The 19,753-nt window shown below is 44.0% G+C and overlaps 1 protein-coding gene across 1 annotated transcript in view; it reads right to left on the reverse strand.

Annotated features, from left to right (window-relative positions):
* Positions 1-17,066, reverse strand: part of LOC122544470 (disintegrin and metalloproteinase domain-containing protein 12-like) — a 255,817-nt gene extending 238,751 nt beyond the window's left edge. The window contains exon 1 of the mRNA XM_087992302.1: positions 16,850-17,066. Coding sequence (XP_087848428.1) covers positions 16,850-17,066 — 217 coding nt within the window. The remainder of the gene's footprint in view (positions 1-16,849) is intronic.
* Between the last annotated feature and the right edge of the window lie 2,687 nt (positions 17,067-19,753).

The following is a 19,753-nucleotide window of genomic DNA, read 5'->3' on the forward strand; positions in this document are numbered from 1 at the left end:
TTCTGCAGGACCTTAGCCCTTTTTCTTACAATGTTGTTGGTACCAATGTGCACAATGACCTCTGGCTGCAACTTTTCTGAGAATTTGTTTCAAATGCTCTGAGATGTCGTTGACCCAGGGATGCATCACACCATCCTGGAGTCTCAAATGGTACCCTTTATTTAATGCAGTCTCTTCAGAGAATAGCTAAACAGACAATAGGGCCCCTCAAGGACTAAAATGGACATATATGTATAGAACCACAAGAGATGGGCAAGATCCTCAATGAATATTTATTCCCTGTGTTTTCCGTGGAGAAAGATATGTAGACTTGGGAACTTGGGAAAGTTAGTAGTAATGTCTTGGGGACAGTCCATATCACAGTAAAGGAGGTGTTGGACATATTAGAATGTATAAAGGTGGATAAATCTCCTGGTCCTGACCATATATATCCAAGGACACTGCAAGACTCTAGAGAAGAAATTGTAGGGACCCTGGCATTTTGCATCATCGTTAGCCATAGCTGAGGTCCTGAAGACTGGAGGGTAGGGAATGTTGTGCCGTTATTCAAGAAGGCTGCAAAGAAAAGCCTAAGAACTATCAAACAGCGAGCTTAAAATCTGTAGTAGGTAAGTTACTTGAGAAGATTCTGAGCAATAAGATATAGATGTACTTGGAAAGTCAGGATTTGATTAGCATGGCTGTGTGTGTGGGAGATCATGTCTGACAAATTTGTTAGAGTGCTTTGATGAAGTGCCCAGGAAGATTGACAAGGGTAGGGCGGTAGATGTAGTCTATCTGGATTTAGTAAGGCCTTTGATAAGGTTCCCCTTAGTAGGCTGAGCTGAAAAGTTTGATCGCATGGAATCCAGGAGCAGCTGGCAATTGGATTGATGGTAGGAAGCAGAGGGTGATAGTGGAAGGGTGCTTATCAGACTGAAGGCCTGTGACTAGTGGGATGCATCAGGGATCAGTGCTGGGCCCCTGGTGTACGTGGCAGGTACTCATGCAACTTACACAACGTTGTCTATCTCATACACTGCAGAAAAGGATGCCCTGAGACATGGTACATTGGCAAGACCAAGCAGTGGCTATGGCAACGGATGAATAGACACCGCATAACAATCAATAGACAGGAGTGTACCCTCCAAGTCGGAGAACACGTCAGTGGTCCGGGATATTCGATCTCAGACCTGCAGGTAACCATCCTCCAAGGCAGACTTTGGGACAGGAAGCATTGAAAAGTGGCCGATCAGATGCTGATAGCCAAGTTTGGTACCCATGGTGATGGCCTCAACCGGGACCTTGGGTTCATGTCAGACTACAGGTGGCCCCATTGCACTATACACATGCGCACACACACACACGCACACACACACACACACCCACACTCTCCTACACATGCCTACAGACATACACACTCACGCAGAGCCTCTCTCATATGCTCACACATACACTCCCACACTCACACACATACCCTCTCACAGACACCCACAACCCTCCCCCTGCCACCCCCTAACACACACACACCCACATGCACACATACACATATAAATTTGTGAGTTGAATCTGTACTTGCAGAATCACATTTTACTTTGCTCAAAAACTGCATGAATCCATGTAAGATTCTGTAAATCTGTTTTTTAGATTTGAATCAGTCTGACCATTGTGGCACAGATAGTCTCACACAGGGAAGCTCACACCTTCAATACATTATCTGGGTCAACATGATACCAATTGTTAAATTTCACTTAATGTAACTTTTAAAAACAATTTATGATTTACATATAAAAGAACTGAAACCAACATGGTCATTCTAACAGATGAGAAACTTAACAAACAATCCAGGTCTTTTTCAATATATAATTTCAGTTACATCACATTGTAAACCTTTGCTGTAAATTCTGTGTCTTACAATCTTATTCTCTACAACCACCTGATGAAGGAGCAGCGCTGTGAAAGCTAGTGCTTCCAGTTAAATCTGTTGGACTATAACCTGGCGTTGTGTCATTTTTAACTTTGCACAGATAAGAAAGTTGATGTGGAATGAGCAGAGATCCTGTTTGATCAGATGGTTGACACAGAACAGGAGCAGATAGATGGCAAAGCAGACATTTTTAACTCAGATAAATTAACTGAGTTACAGCAGAAAGAAGAAAATTTAAAGCATTTTGTCAAAAGGTACACACAGAAAAAAGAATTCAATGTATTCCCTGAATGTTACTATCTTAAAAAAAATGTCTGAATGAGGAAATGGAAACCATCACATATTCAGGCAGATGAAAAATGGACAGATGTTCATCAAGTCATATTGCCAGTGGGTTATAATAAGGAGGTGTTATGGGTAGTGCATGAGCTACCACTAGTGGAACGTTTAGGAGTGAGAAAAACTCAATCTGAAATACAAAAACATTTTCACTGGTCTGAACTGCACAAAGATGTAGTTGAATCCATGTAAGATTCTGTAAGTCTGTTTTTTAGATTAGAATCAGTGTGACCATTGTGGCACAGACAGTCTCACACAGGGAAGCTCACACCTTCAATACATTATCTGGGTCAACATGACACCAACTGTTTAGGTTCACTTGAGAATGTAACTTTTAAAAAAGCTTTGCGTTTTACATGTGAAAGAACTAAAACCAACATGGTCATTCTAACAGTTGAGAACTTGACAAACAATCCAGGTCTTGTTCAATGTATGATTTCAGTTCCATCACACTGTTACATCACTCCACAACTTGTTGGGCCGAAGGGCCTGTTTCCACACTGTAATGTAATCTAATCTAAAAACCACTTGATGGAGGAGCAGTGCTCTGAATGCTAGTGCTTCCAGTTAAAGCTGTTGGACTGTAACCTGTTGTGTGATTTTTAACTTTGTGGGCCCATTGCTGTTTGTTATCTTTACCAATGATTTGGATGAGAATGTACAAGGCATGATTAGTAAGTTTGCGATTGACACTAAAATGGGAGGTATCATGGACAGTGAGGAAGGTTATCAGAAATTGCAGCAGGACCTTGATCAGCTGGGGAAGTGGGCTAAGAAATAACAAATGGAGTTTAATACAGATAAGTGTGAGATCTTGCATTTTGGAAAGTCAAGTCAAGGTAGGAGTTTTATGGTGAATGGTAAGGCCTTAAGGAGTGTAGTGGAACAGAGGGACCTTGGAGTTCAGGTGCACAGTTCTCTGAAAGTGGAGTTCCAGGTACACAGGACAGTGAAGAAGGCTTTTGGCACACTGGCCTTCATCAGTCAGGGCACTGAGTAGAGAAGTTGGGAAGTTATATTACAGTTGTACAGGACATTGTTGAGGCTGCACTTAGTGGATCTGTTCAGTTTTGGTCACCTTGCTATAGGAAGGATGTTATTAAACTGGAAAGAGAACAGAAGAAATTTACAAGGATGTTGCCAGACTTAATGGCCTGAGTTATAGAGAGAGGTTGGAACAAGCTAGGACTTCTTCATTAGGGTGTAGGAGAAAGGGTGGGGTTAAGGGGGGTTCTCACAGAAGTGTATAAGATAGTGAGAGGCATGGATAGGGTAAATGGATTGGAGAATTAAGGACTAGAGGACATCAGACAGAAAAGAATAAAAGGGAATCCGAGGGGCACTGTTTTAGACCGAGAGTGGTACACATGTAGAATGAGCTGCCAGTGCAAGTGGTTGAGGCAGGTACATTAACAACATTTAAAAGGCATTTGGACAAATTCATGGATAGGAAAGGTTTAGAAGGATATGGGCCAAGTGCTGGGAAATGGGGTTAGCATGGATGGATATTTTGGTCAGTATGGATCCATTTGGGCCAAAGGGCCCATCTCTGTGCTATAGGACTCTCTGACTGTATGACCCTAAATACATTGCACCAACGATTTTCAGGGAATTAATTCATGACTCACAGTATAGGTTTATCCCAAGCAAGAACAAGCAAAAACATAACATTTTAGGAACAGGAGGAAGCCATTCAGTCTCTCGATCCTGTTCCACCAGACCAACGGATTCTGGACCAGTTCATTTTAAATGAGGTTCCTAAATTCTTATTAAGCAAAGGTAATAAACAAAAAAAAGGCCAAAGGCAGGTATATGGATTTTGACCACAAATTTGCTGTGATCTCATTGCATGGCAGAATGGGTTCAAGGATCTGAATGGCCTGCTGCAGTTCCGAAGTTTCTATTTAACTGCTTCCATGACCTTATCCACTGTCTCCAGCATTGTGGAGCGCTACTTAACCAAATACGGAACCATCCTCCTTTTTTCTCCCTCTCTGTCTTTCTGAACATTTAGAATCAAGAATCCTTAATAGCCAATCCTGCCATTCCTTGAACCAAGACTCTGTTATCTGCACAAAATAATAATTCCATGTTGTAATCTGCACTGTAACTGCTCAAGTATATTTACTGTATTTTGTGTATTGCTAGACTGCAGATCACCATTTAGACTTCATCTTTTCCACTGACTCCATTCATAGCTTACTGGTCCCTATTTCTGTTCTATCTGCCTTTCCCAGGAAGAAGTGTCACCTGTATTCTTAAGAATAAATGGGATGTTTGATACTGGTGCAAAATATCTGTTCAACTCCTCTGCCATTACCTTGTTCCCTGTAGGCCAGTTAACATAACTTCTGTCGTGGGATAAAATGCTTGAATCTACCATCAAGGAAGAAATAGGAAAACATCTCGCCAGACACAGCAGGGATTCATGAAAGGCAGATCATGCTGAACTAATTTACTGCAATTCTATTAAGACATTACGAACACGATGGACAAGGGAGGCCTAGTGGATGTGCTGCATCTGGATTTCCAAAAGACATTCAACAGGTGCCCCACCAAGGGCTCCTGCATAAGATTAGGGTTATAGTCAAGGGGAGGAAAGGGAACCAACAGAAAGGGCAGGGATCCCCTGTGGCCATTCCCCTCAGCAATAAGTATACCGTTTTGGATACTGCTAGTGGAGATGGCCTACCAGGGGAAGCCATAGTTGTCAGGTCTCTGGCACTGAGCCTGGCACTGTGGCTCAGAAGGGAAGGGGAGAGATTAGAAAAGCGCTAGTGGTAGCGGACTCAGTAGTGAGATGGATTGACAGGAGAATATGTGGTCAGGAAGGGGACTCCCAGAAGGTATGTTGCCTCCCCGATGCCAGGGTCCAGGATGTCGCCGATCGGGTTTACAAGATTCTGAAGGGGGAAGGTGAGCAGCCAGAAATTGTGGTACATATTGGCACCAATGATACAGCCAGGAAAGGGATTGAGGATCTGAAAAGTGACTACAGAGAGTTAATTTGGAAGCTGAAGAGCAGGACAAGTAGAGTAGTGACCTCGGGTTTGCTACCAGTGCCATGAGATAGTGAGGTAAGGAACAGTCAGCAAATGCAGTTTAACACGTGGCTGCGAGGCTGGTGCAGGAGGAAGGGCTTCAGATACCTAGACCATTGGGATGTCTTCTGGGGAAGGTGGAACCTGCACATGAAGGACGGGTTGCACCTGAACTGGAGGGGTGCAAATGTCCTGGGTGGGAGTTTGGTCGTGTGGTTCGGGAGAGTTTAAACTCACTTGGCAGGGGGTGGAATCAGAGCCACATATCTGAGAGGGGGTCAGTTGCAGATGGGGCAGTGACAGGATGTAGTGAATCTATCAGGAAGTTTCTCATGTGATGAAACAAAGGGATCAGGTTAAAGTGTCTCTGCTTTAACGCAAGGAGTGTCAGAAATAAGAATGATGAACTGAGAGCTTGGATCAGTACTTGGGATATGATGTTGTGGCCATAATGGAGACGTGGATTTCACAGGGGCAGGAATGGTTGCCAGATGATCCAGGATTTAAAACGTTTAAAAACAGGGAGGGTGGAGAAAGAGGAGGGGGTGGAGCATTGCTAATCAGAGAGTGCATCACAGTTACAGAAACGAAGGTTGTTGAGGAAGGTTTGTCTACTGAGTCAGTATGGGTGGAAGATAGGAACAGCAAGGGAGCAGCCACCTCACTGGGGGCTTTCTACGGACCACCTAATAGCAGTAGAGAGATTGAAGAACTGATAAGCTGGCAGGCTTTGGAAAAATGCAGATGTAGCAGGGTTGTTGTTATGGGTGACTTCAACTTTCCCAATATCGACTGGAACCTCCTCAGGGCAGATGGTTTGGATGGAGCTGTTTTTGTCAGGTGCGTTCAGGAGGGTTTCCTTACTCAGTATGTACACAGACTGACGAAGGGAGAGGCCATTTTGGATTTGGTGTTCAGCAATGAGCCAGGACAGGTGTCAGGTGTGGGAGAACACTTTGGTGACAGTGACCACAACTGCCTCACATTTACCATAGCTTTGGAGAGGGAAAGGAGCAGTTGCCAAGAGAAGATACTTAATTGGGGAAAAGGAAACTATAACGCTATCAGACAGCAGTTGGGAAGTACAGACTGGGAGCAATTGTTCCATAGAAAGGGCAAAGCAGACATGTGGAGACCGTTTAAGGAGCAGTTGTTGCGAGTGCTACACAAATTTGTTCCTCTGAGACAGGTAAGAAGAGGTAGGATTAAAGAACCTTGGATGACGAGAACAGAGGAGCTTCTCGTCAAAAGGAAGAAGGCAGCTTATGTAAGATGGAGGAAGCAAGGATCTAGCACAACTTTAGAGGATTACAGGCTGACTAGAAAGGAGCTCAGATATCAGCAAGGCGGTCTTTGTGTGGAATCACAGAAAATGGGGGAGATACTAAATGAATATTTTGCATCAGTGTTTACTGTGGAAAAGGATATGGGAGATATAGACTGTAGGGAAATAGATGGTGACATCTTGCAAAATGTCCATATTACAGAGGAGGAAGTGCTGGATGTCTTGAAACGGTTAAAGATGGATAAATCCCCAGGACCTGATCAGGTGTACCCGAGAATTCTTTGGGAAGCTAGAGACGTGATTGCTGGGCCTCTTGCTGAGATTTTTGTATCATCGATAGTTACAGGTGAGGTGCCAGAAGACTGGAGGTTGGCAAACGTGGTGCCACTGTTTAAGAAGGGCGGTAAAGACAAGCCAGGGAACTATAGACCGGTGAGCCTGACCTCAGTGGTGGGCAAGTTGTTGGAGGGAATCCTGAGGGACAGGATGTACATGTATTTGGAAAGGCAAGGACTGACTAGGGATTGTCAACATGGCTTTGTGCGTGGGAAATCATGTCTCACAAACTTGATTGAGTTTTTTGAAGGGGTAACAAAGAAGATTGATGAGGGCAGAACAGTAGATGTGACCTATATAGTCTTCAGTAAGGCATTCGACAAGGTTCCCCATGGGAGACTGATTAGCAAGATTAGATCTCATGGAATACAGGGAGAACTAGCCATTTGGATACAGAACTGGCTCAAAGGTAGAAGACAGAGGGTGGTGGTTGAGGGTTGTTTTTCACACTGGAGGCCTGTGACCAGTGGAGTTCCACAAAGATCGGTGCTGGGCCCTCTACTTTAGAACATAGAACAATACAGCACAGAACAGGCCCTTCGGCCCACGATGTTGTGCCGAACTTCTAACCTAGATTAAGTACCCATCCATGTACCTATCCAAATGCCGCTTAAAGGTCGCCAATGATTCCGACTCCACCACTCCCACGGGCAGCGCATTCCATGCCCCCACCACTCTCTGGGTAAAGAACCCACGCCTGACATCTCCCCTATACCTTCCACCCTTCACCTTATATTTATGTCCCCTTGTAACACTCTGTTGTACCTGGGGAAAAAGTTATGTCATTTACATAAATGATTTGGATGAGACATTAGAGGTACAGTTAGTAAGTTTGCAGATGACACCAAACTTGGAGGTTTAGTGGACAGGTAAGAGGGTTACCTCAGCTTACAACAGGATCTTGACCAGATGGGCCAATGGGCTGAGAAGTGGCAGATGGAGTTTAATTTCGATAAATGTGAAGTGCTGCATTTTTGGAAAGCAAATCTTAGCAGGACTTATACACTTAATGGTAAGGTCCCAGGGAGTGTTGCTGAACAAAGAGACCTTGGAGTGCAGGTTCATAGCTCCTTGAAAGTGGAGTCGCAGGTAGATAGGATAGTGAAGAAGGTGTTTGGTATGCTTTCCTTTATTGATCAGAATATTGAGTCCAGGAGTTGGGAGGTCATGTTGCAGCTGTACAGGACATTGGTTAGGCCACTGTTGGAATATTGCTTGCAATTCTGGTCTCCTTCCTATTGGAAAGATGTTGTGAAACATGTAAGGGTTCACAAAGTCTTTACAATGATGTTGCCAGGGTTGGAGGATTTGAGCTACAGGGAGAGGCTGAACAGGCTGGGGCTGTTTTCCCTGGAGCGACGGAGGCTGAGGGGTGACCTTATAGAGTTTTAAAAAATTATGAGGGGCATGGATAGGGTAAATAGACAAAGTCTTTTCCCTGGGGTCAGGGAGTCCAGAACTAGAGGGCATAGATTTAGGGTGAGAGAGGAAAGATATAAAAGCAACCTAAGGGGCAACATTTTTACTCAGAGGGTGGTACGTGTATGGAATGAGCTGCCAGAGAAAGTGGTGGAGGCTGGTACAATTGCAACATTTAAGAGGCATTTGGATGGGTATATGAATAGGAAGGGATATGGGCCAGGTGCTGGTAGGTTGGGACTAGATTGGGTTGGGATATCTGGATGGCATGGACAGGTTGGACCAAAGGGTCTGTTTCCATGCTGCACATCTTATGCCACTCATGATCTCAGACACTTTGATAAGAACCCCTCAGTCTCCTACGATTGAAAGAAAAGCTCCGAGCTTGTCCAACCTCTTCTTATAACGCAGACTCTTGAGTCCTGCCAACATCCTTGTAAATTTCTTTTGCACTCTTCCAGTTTAATAACATATTTCCAATAGAAAGGAGACCAAAACTGAACACAATACTCTATATGTGGCCTCACCAACATTCTGTACTGCTGCAACATAACTTCCCAACTTCTCTACTCAGTTCCCTGACTGATGAAGGCCAGTGTGCCAAAAGCCATCTTCACTGTCCTGTGTACCTGGGACTCCACTTTCAGAGAACTGTGCACCTGAACTCCAAGGTCCCTCTGTTCCACTATACTCCTTAAGGCCCCACCATTTGCCATGAATCGCCTACCTTGATGTGACTGTCCAAAATGCAAGATCTTAGACTTATCTATATTAAACTCCATTTGCCATTTCTCAGCCCATTTCCCCAACTGATCAAGGTCCTGCTGAAATTTCTGATAACCTTCCTCACTGTTTACGATACTTGCTATTTTAGTGTCATCAGCAAACTTATTAGTCATGTCTTGTACATTCTCATCCAAATCATTGATATAGATAACAAACCGCAGTGGGCCCAGCATCAACCCCTGAGGCACTCCACTAGTCACAGGCCTCCAGTCCGACAAGCACCTTCCACTATTATCCTCTGCTTCCTCCCATCAAACTAACTGAGTATCCAAATTGCCAGCTCCTCCTGAATTCCATGCGACCTAACTTCTTTCAGTTTAAAAATCACACAACACCAGGTTATAGTTTCAACCTTTTCACTGCAACCTGGTGTTGTGTGATTTTTAATTTGAGCCACCCCTGTCCTACACCCGCACCTCCACATCGTGGTAACCTTTCAGAGCAGCCTATCATGTGGAACCTTATCAAAGGCCTTACTGAAATCCATATCAACTCTGTCTACTCATCAACTCTGCTGTTCACTTCATTAAAGAACTCTAACAAATTTTTGAGGCATGATTTCCCATGCACTCCTAATCAAACCCTGTCTTTCAAAATGCATGTTTATCCTATTTCTCAGAATCTTCACAAGTAACTTACCTAACATAGACATTAGGCAAAAGTGTGGACTGCAGATGCTGGAAATCAGAGTCTAGAATACAGTAGTGTTGGAAAAGCACAGCAGGTCAGGCAGCATCCGAAGAGCAGGAAAATCGACATTTCGGGCAAAAGCCCTTCATCAGGAATAGGGCTAATGACAAATGTCGATTTTCCTGCTTCTCGGATGCTGCCTGACTTGCTGTGCTTTTCCAGAACCACTCTAATCTTGACTGTTGAGGGATAGTGTGTGTGGGAAATCATGTCTGACAAATGTAAGTGTTTGAAAGAAGTAACGAAGATGGCTGATGAAGGCAGAACAGTAGAAGTTGCCCATATGGACTTCAGCAAATTGTTCGATAAGATCCACACGGTAGAATGGTTAGTAAGGTTCGATCACATGGGACCCAGGCAGAGCTAGCCAATTGGATACAAAATTCACTTGAAAGTAGGAAACAGAGGGTGGTGACAGAGGATTGCTTTTTTGGGCGAGAGGCTTGTGACTAGTGGTGTGACACAAGGATCCGTGCTGTGTCCACTGCTTTTTGTGGATGCGAATATAAGAGGTATGATTAGTGAGTTTGCACATGAGACCAAATGAGGTGATTTAGTAGAGGGTGAAGAAGGTTATCTCAGACAACAGGAGCTTAATCAGATGGGCTGATGGTCCAAGGAATGGCAGATGGAGTTTACTTTAAACAAATGCTGTATTTTGGTGTGGCAAATCAGAGCAGGACTAACATACTTTATGATAGGGCCCTGGGATGTGTTCCCGAAGAAAGAGACCTCGAGGAGAAGGTGTCAAGTTCCTTGAAAGTGGTGATACAGGTAGACAAGGTGGTGCAGAAGACAATTGGTATGCTTGCCTTTGCTTCGTGCATTGATTGGAGTTGGGATGTCATGCCACCGCAGCACAAGACATTAGCGAGGCCACTTTTGGAGTACTGGGTACAAATCTAGTTGTCCTTTTACGGAAGGATGTTGTTAAATCTGAGAGATTACAGAAAAGATTTATAAGAATGCTGTTGGCACTCAAGGGTTTGAATAATAGGGAGAGGCTGTGCAGTGTCAGAGCTGAGAGCTGACTATATCGAGGTTCATAAAATCATGAGGAGCATGGATAGGGTGAAAAACCAAGGTCTTTTTCATAGGGTCAGGGAGTCCAAAACTGGGCAGGTTTAATGGCAACTGTTCTGCCTAGAAGCATAATATACTACGGAGCTGTGAATATAACCCAGTCCATCATGGAAGCCAGCCTTCCATCCATTGACTCCATCTACACTTTCTTACTGCACAGGGAAGGCAACCAGCATAATCAAGACCACACCTATCCTGGTTATAATCTCTTCTAACTACTTCAGTTGGGCAAAAGATACAAAAGCTTAAAAACACATACCAACAGATTCAAGTATGGCTTCTTCCCTGCTGCTACTAGACTTCTGCATGGACCTCACAAATTTAAAATTTAAAATTGATCTCTTTCTTTGTGCATCTTGCCTGCAGCCGTAACATTGCATATTTGGCTCTGTTCTATTACCATGATGAATTTTGCATGGTATGATCTTCCTGTACTGCACGCAAAACAAAGCGTTTCATTGTACCAAGGTACATGAGCCTCATTCCTGATGAAGAGTTTATGCTGGAAACTTTGATTTTCCTGCTCCACAGATACTGCCTGACCGGCTGTGCTTTTCCAGGACCACACTCTTGACTCTGATCTCCAACATCTACAGTCCTCATTTTCTTCCACACGAGACAATAAATCAAGTCAAAATAAGGTGAGAGACGAAAGATTTAAGAAAGGACCTGAGGGGCAACTTTTTCATGTAGAGGGTGTGCATGCATGGAATGAGCTGCCAGAAGAAGTGGGTACAATTACAATATTGAAAAGGCATCCTGATGTATATCTGAATGCGAGTGATATGAACCAGATGCTAGCATCTGGGATGTCTGGTCAGTGTGGACAAGTTGGACTGAAGGGTGTGTTTTCATGTTGATAACTCAATAGCTGTAACATTAAAAATCCATTTCATCCATGAATAGACTTAATAACACATCCATGACAGCCTTTTATGGTAAAGAATTCCACAGATTCATTTGCCTCTGAGAGAAGAAATTCCTCTTCGTCTCTGTCTTCAATGTTCAACCCCTTGTTCTGAGGCCCTGAGGAATTTTTATGTTTCAATTAGTTCACTTCTCATCGATTTCTATTTCAATATGTATAGGCCCAAAATAATCAAGCAGAGTCGCAGGGAGACAGTATAGTGAAGAAGGCGTTTGGTATGCTTTCCTTTTCGGTCAGAATATTGAGTAAAGGAGTCAAGATTAGAATGTTGCTGGAAAAGCACAGCAGGTCAGGCAGCATCCAAGGAGCAGGTAAATTGGCGTTTCAGGGAAAAGTCCTTCATCAGGAATGGATATATGAGTTAGGAAGTCATGTTGCGGCTGCACAGGACATTGGTTAGGCCACTTTTGGAATATTGCATGCAATTCTGGTCTCATTTCTATCAGAAGGATGTTTGAAACTTGAAAAGTGTTCAGAAAAGATTTGTAAGGATGTTGCCAGGGTTGGAGGGTTTGAGCTTTCGGGAGAGACCGAATAGGCTGGGACTGTTTTCCCCAGAGCATGGAGGCTGAGGGATGACCTTATAGAGGTTTATAAAATCATGAGGGGCAGGGATAGGATAAATAGTCAAGGTCTTTTCTTAGGCTAGGGGAGTCCAGAACTAGAGGGCAGAGAGGTTTAGGGTGATAAGGGAAAGATATTTCAGGGACCTAAGGGGTAACTTTTTCACACAGAGGGTGGTGCCTGTATGAAATGAGCTGCCAGAGGAAGTGGTGGAGGCTGGCACAATTACACCATTTAAAAGGCATCTGGATGGGTACATGAATAGGAAGGGTTGGGGGGGGATATGGGCCAAGTGCTAGCAAGTGGGGCGAGATCAGGTTAGGATGTCTGTTCAACATGGACAAGTAGAACTGAAGGATCTGTTTCCGTACTGTACATCTCTATAACTCTATAACTCAGAAGCCAGCCCTTTTATACCCATGATTTGGAGGAGCTGGTGTTGGTCTTGGATGGACAAAGATAAAAGTCACACAACACCAGATTATAGTCATATTTTGAAGCACTGGCTTTCGAAGTGCTGCTTCTTCATCAGACCTTCGAAGGTTAGTATCTTCATACCCAGTGCCCCTTCTCTGCACTACCTCCAATGCCATTATTTCTTTCCTTTGATAAGGGGCCCAAAAGCACCTTACGTATTTCTTCTCACAACAGCTGCCAAAGTGGCAATTTCTGTTCTGCTAGACATTCAACTCCGAGATTACAGCAAACGCTGTGGTCAAAAGTAGCCAAGGTTTGCACTAAAGGAACCTCTCCGATTTAAAGTAATCTCCACATTTTTGAAGGAATCTTGATTGGAATCCGGCAAATATATCAACCTCCATCTTCACCTGTAAGGGAAGGAGCAGACAATCCTTGCAAAATCTGGCCCAATGTCTTTGAACCTTGGTAATTAATTTATGTTAATCATCACTTTTTGAAGTTCAGGCATTCACCTGTCATGACAATCTTCATCTCGATTGCTTTGTGCTTGTATGTGAAGTGTCTGAAAGGGTGTAGTAGAGAAGAGGCCTTTCAGCCCATCAAATCTGCACAAATCTGCACTAAAATACACAATATTACCTGCACTACTCCCAATTTCCCATAGCCATGAACGTGGTTACAGTTTCAAAATACCTTTCAAAAGAAGGGCCGAACAAATATGTGATGGGGGGGAAACAATGTCAGGCTATGGGGGCAGAGCAGGAAAGTGATATTAACAGGAGAGCTCCTCCACAGGTATAGCACTGGAAGGTTAGGTGAATGGCCTCAGCCTGTGCTCTCTAACCCTCCCACTGTGAAGAAGTCAGAAAGGATGATGAGGACTCCACACAACTTTGGGGAGTGTTTGGAGAGCAGTGGAGGGTGTGTGTAATCATGGGGAGTCTGAATTGGTCTGTTTGATTCACTGAATCAGTACCAACCCTTCTGTTTCCTTCCAGTATCAGAATATGGACAGTAATCGAGGAGCTGTCGTGCGAAGAATGATTGACATTGCCAACACAGTCGACCTGGTGAGTATGAAGACTCTGTTCCCATACAGGTTAACCTTTCTCTGCTAAATCTCTGTTCAGTCTCTCCTTCCTATCAGGCAGGGCAGAATGACAATGACATTGTGGTAACCCATTGGAGAGAGGCAAATGTTATTCCCTTTTTCAAGAAAGGGAATAGAGACAACCCTGGGAATTACAGACCAGTCAATCTTACATCTGCGTTGGGCAAATTATTGGAGAGGATTCTGAGAGACAGGACTAATGATTATTTAGAAAAGCATAGCTTGATTATAGATAGGTAGCATGGCTTTGGGAGGGGCAGGTTATGCCCCACAAACCTTATTGAAAACTACTTTGATGAAGATAGAGCAGTGAATGTGGTATATATAGACTTTAACAAGGTGTTTGATAAGGTTCCCCATGGTAGGCTCATGCAGAAAGTAAGGAGGCATGGGATACAGGGAAATCTGGCTATCTGGATACAGAACTGGCTGGCCCTAGAAGACAGAGGGTGGTAGTTGGTGGAAAGTATTCAGCTTGGAGCTCAGTGACCAATGATGTTCCACAGGGATCTGTTCTGGGACCTCTGCTCTTTGTGATTTTTATAAATGACTTGGATGAGGAAGTGGAAGGGTGGCTTAGTAAGTTTACCAAAGACACAAAGGTTGGTGGAGTTGTGGATAGTGTGGAGGGCATTTGTAGGTTGCAGTGGACATTGACACATGCAGAGCTGGGCTGATAAGTGGCAGATGGTGTTCAACCTTGAAAAGTGTGAAGTCATTCACATTGGAAGGTCGAATTTGAATAGATTTCAGGTTTAATGTTAAGATTCTTGGCAGTGTGGGGAATAGAATGATCTTGGAGTCCACCTCCATAGATCCCTCAAAGTTGCCATCTAAGATGGTGGGTTGTTAAGAAGGCATGTGGTGTGTTGGCTTTCATTAACGGGGGGATTGAGTTTAAGAGCGACAAGGTTATGCTGTAGTTCTATAAAGCCCTGGTTAGACAACACTTAGAATATTGTGTCCAGTTCTGGTCACCTCATTATAGGAAGGATGTGGAAGGTTAAGAGAAGGTGCAGAGGAGATTTACCAGGATGCTGCCTGGGATGGAGGGCGTGTTTTATGAAGAAAGGTTGAGGGAGCTCAGGCTTTTCTCATTGGAATGAAGAGGGATGAGAGGTGACTTGATAGAGGAGTACAAGATGATGCGAGACATAGATAGAGTGGATAGCTAGAAACCTTTACCCAGGGTGGAAATTACTATATCCCTGTGTTCCCTTCCTATTCATGTATTGGTCCATTTGCTTTCACTCTCTCTTCTGGCAGCACGTTCCAGGCACTCACCACCCTTTGTGCAAAATATTTGCCTCGCACATCTCTTTTAAACTTCCCGCCCGCCCCATACCTTAAACCTGTGTCCCCCAGTAATTAAACCCTCCACCCTGGGAAAACACCTGACACTTTCCACTCTATCCATCCATTCACAAACTTAGAACCTTGGTGGGGGAGGGGGGAGGGTAGAAGGAGAGATGAATGTTATCTCTCCACACCCCCACCACCCCAAGGCTCCCAACTTCATTCCTGATGAAGGGTTTTGCCCGAAATGTCGATCTTCCTACTCGTCGGATGCTGCCTGACCTGCTGTGCTTTTCCAGTACCACTCTAATCTACCATAGATGTTAGGTTTACTGATCTATGGTTGCTAGGTTTTTCTTTGTGATACTTCTTGAATAAGGGCACAACATTCATTCATTACGACAAAATAGCACAAATCCAACCCGGCCAATTACCGTCCCATCAGTTTATTCTCAGTCATGATTAAAGTAATGCAGGGTGTCATTGACAGTGCTATCAAGCAGCAACTGATCAGCAGTGGAGTGATGGCCTTGTGGTATTATCACTAGATTATTAGTTGAGAGTCACAGGGAGTGTTCTGGGGACTTGGGTTCACATCCTGCCATGGCAGACGGTGGAATGCGAATTCACCTTAACAATCTGGAATTAAGTGTCTTTTGTTAGTTGTTGTAGAAGCTCATCTGGTTCACTAATGTCCTTTAAGGAATTAAAGTGCTCTCTTTACCTGGTCTGCCTTCCGATCCATAGCAATATAGTTGGCCCAGCCAGAAATGCCCTCATCCATGAATGAAGAATATAAAACTGCTTTTCCAGGGTCACTCAGCAACCAACCTCATTACAGCCTTGGTTCAGACATAAATCCCAGAGGTGAGGTGAAATCTATTGAAATTTGCAATCTGTTTGATCAAGTGTCATATCAATGAGCCCAGCAAAACTGGTGTCGTAGAAACAAAGGTAAGAGAAGTAGAGAGGGCCATTCAGAACTGCAACAGCTCACCACCACCTTCTCAAGGGCAACCAGGGATAATCAATAAATGTTGGCCCAATCAGCATCACCCAGATTCTCTGAATGAATAAGAAGATAGTTGCATGGGTGGGTGAGGGGTTTGTTTTTCTTTCCCTGTGTTAATGCAGAACATAGTATTTCCCAAAAGATCTGAAGTTGAAACAAAATCCCCAACAGTATTTGCTGAGCAATGAATCAAGTCATGACTTTCCTGTGATGTCACTGTTCGATATTTTTCTGAATGTAGTCTGAATGCACTCTCTCAAAAATACAACTCTTCACCTCCTGGATGGTAGGTTTAAACTAACCTTTATTGCTGCCAAAGAATCATGCTCCCTTGCAGGTCTGACCCACCTTGCCGAGATGATAAGTCAGATCATGTTAAACTTTATTTAATAGCCTTTTGTAACCTGAACAATAACTATGTTTTATTACTACTGGAATACCCGTGCTGTGCTTTCTGGTCTATGCCTTTGTTGTTTGACTTTAATAGTGCTCATCCTGGACCTTTTGAGCAGTGATAAAATACCTCAATTACCCTGAAAAGGTATGTCAAGCCCTTCCTTCCTTACACAGTTTTCTCCAGAATTATGAAAAGGTGACAACACTGGAAAGATTATCCAGACAGATCTTCCTCACCTGAAGCAGTTCCTTGTCTACGTGAAGTAGCTCCTTTAATCTTGGTCTCCCAGCCAGCTCCTGGTGAATGACTGGTGGGTCTGTTACTGGGGACAGTGAACACAGTTCCATTTCCACGGTTCCTATTGTCAACAGCAGATTCTTCATTCCCTGCTGCTGAAAGATTTAAAACCTGGCACCAGATCAGAAATACCAAACCCACATGGCAGGCGGACATTGTAAATGATCACAACTCTCTGCTCGCCACTTCAAAGTTCTGTCTCTGTGTTAACACAGTTTTCTGCCTGACCTCCTCATCAATCTCTCTTTACCTTTTCAGTTTCTCTGTGCTTGTGCTCTCACTCTCTCTGTGTCTCAGCTTGTTTCTGAATCTGTGTCATTCTGTGATTCATGTCAGAAATAACTTTGTAACAGCTTTAGCCAAACCCAGGCCGAAAGAGGAAACCCTGAAAAAGAGACAGGATTGAACAAGTTGGGACCTAGTAATCTGATGACAGTACATTCTGCTGGGACACTGTACACTCCTACAGGACAAATCCAAACTGTACGGAGATCAGTTTTTGACTTTCTGTGCATTTCTGATAGAGCATGCACTGTCCCCACTTCCCCTCATCCTGCCCAAACTGATTCACTGGATAAGGGGAACTTACTGGGCTCTGCAGAGGACAGGAGAATTGTCCGAATTCCTGTTGGGGATAGAGGGACAGCTCAAAGACCATAAAGGAAAGATGCAGCAACAGGTCACGTCACCAATGAACATTGGTTCGAGATATGATGACTGCAGTGTTTGTAAACCTCAGCCAAAAGCACTGTCCGCAAGGAAAGTGGATATAGAAACAGGTGAAGGGCTCATGCCCGAAACGTCGGTTCTCCTGCTCCTTGGATGCTGCCTGACCTGCTGCGCTTTTCTAGCAACACATTTTCAGCTCTGATCTCCAGCATCTGCAGTCCTCACTTTCTCATAGAAACAGGTGAGGTGAGAAGACTCTCTGACACAATGAGTAAAGGACAGTGGAAACAGAAGCCACAATAAATATCATAAATAACTGGAAGGAAAGATGAGCAAGGCTGGAAGAACGGGAGAACGACTGAGATGAGACAAACTGAGTTGGTCTTTCAAGGAGCAGGTAGAGATACAATTGCTGAATGGCCTCCTTTAATACGCCCATTTCTGTGGGTCTGTGAAAAGAGAGGAGAAAGTGAGGACTGCAGATGCTGGAGATCAGAGCTGAAAATGTGTTGCTGGAAAAGCGCAGCAGGTCAGGCAGCATCCAAGGAACAGGAGAATCGACGTTTCGGGCATAAGCCGAAATGTGAAAAGAGAGCACTGGATCTGCTGCTGAAGGGAGAAGGGTCTCTAACTCTGTCATTCTTTCTCTCCCTCTCATCACCACTACAACATTTTCCTGAGACTCCTGCCGAGCAGCTCCTTTACCCAAATACAAGCACATTCCTCAGAATCGCCTTTTCTGAATGTTCATGTACCCAGTCACTATGGCTTTTCCCCCATGACATGTTGCTAACTGACCTTCAATCCCTTGAGAAACACTGGGGAACATTGTGTTATATTGGTGAGCACAGTAAGTCCACTTTGTTACTTCAGTGAGAGATGTTCCATGCTCAGACCATGTACTTTTGTTTCTCTGTTCTCTGACGTAGGACGTTGAGCATACAACAAGCACCAGTTTAGAACTGAGAGTGAGACTCAGGAACAAACCCATTGTTCTGAACAATTTACATTGTCAGTGATGTTTCTTTTACATTACAATGCCCAGAATTTGCAACTTAATTACTGCCTCTCCTCATCGATCAGTTTCTGAAATTCACAGACTGTCATGTCCACACCAATGCCCTGCACAAAATGGGTTTCCATTCGGTTTATTCAAGCCTCTTGCAAAGTTTGACTGTTTCATGTAAACACATGTAACTTTTAATAAATTAAATCCAAGGCATTTCACCAGGAAGGTAGAAGAACTTAGTCTAGGTGAGCAAACATTTTTTGCCAAGAGGAAGGTTTTGGACAGAGTCCAAAAACTGAAGACAAAGAAAATGAATATTTATGAAGTACTGAAAACTGGGGACTGAGTTGGAGGAACAGAGAGATCTCTGAGAGTTGTAGGACTGGAGGAGAAGAGAGAGATAAGGAAAAGTTAGGCCATGGAGAAACTTGGAAACAGGATGAGAAGTTCGAAATTTGCAATTCAAAAGAGAATGGGGTGATGGGTGAATTAAAGTTGGTGCAAATTGTGACACACGTAACAGAATTTGAAGTGTTCTGAGGTGGAAGATGAGGCGTTCTTCCTCCAGGCGTCAGGTGGTGAGGGAGCAGCCATGGAGGAGGCCCAGGACCTGCATGTCCTCGGCAGAGGGGGAGTTCAAATGCTGGGCCACAGGGCAGTGGGGTTGATTGGTGCGGGTGTCCCCACTCCCATTCACCCATTATACTCTTTGCTACCTTCTCCCACCCTCCTCTCTGACCTATCACCTCCATCCGCACCCTCATTCACCTATTGTACTCTATGCTACTTTCTCCCCATCCCCACCCCCCTCCCATTTATTTCTCCACTCTGCAGGCACTCTGCCTCTAATACTGATGAAGGGCTTTTGCCCAAATCGATTTTCCTGCTACTCGGATGCTGCCTGATCTGCTGTGCTTTTCCAGCTCCACACTAACACTGACACACAGACTAGCTAAAGAGCTACACTGCAGACTGAAACACCTAATTACAGATTCAACACACTCTATCCAACCAGCACAGGAATTCCTCAACAACATCATAGATATAAAATCGACAAGGATAAAATTATCGTCACATTTGACGTTACAACTTGTTCACCTCTATCAATATAACACGCGCAAAGGAAACACTGGCTGCACTTCTAAATAACCAACAACAAAACTAC

Source organism: Chiloscyllium plagiosum, unplaced genomic scaffold, assembly GCF_037043375.1.
Source record: "Chiloscyllium plagiosum isolate Xiang-an unplaced genomic scaffold, Cpla_swu_hap1 HiC_scaffold_1, whole genome shotgun sequence".
Lineage (NCBI taxonomy): Eukaryota > Metazoa > Chordata > Chondrichthyes > Orectolobiformes > Hemiscylliidae > Chiloscyllium > Chiloscyllium plagiosum.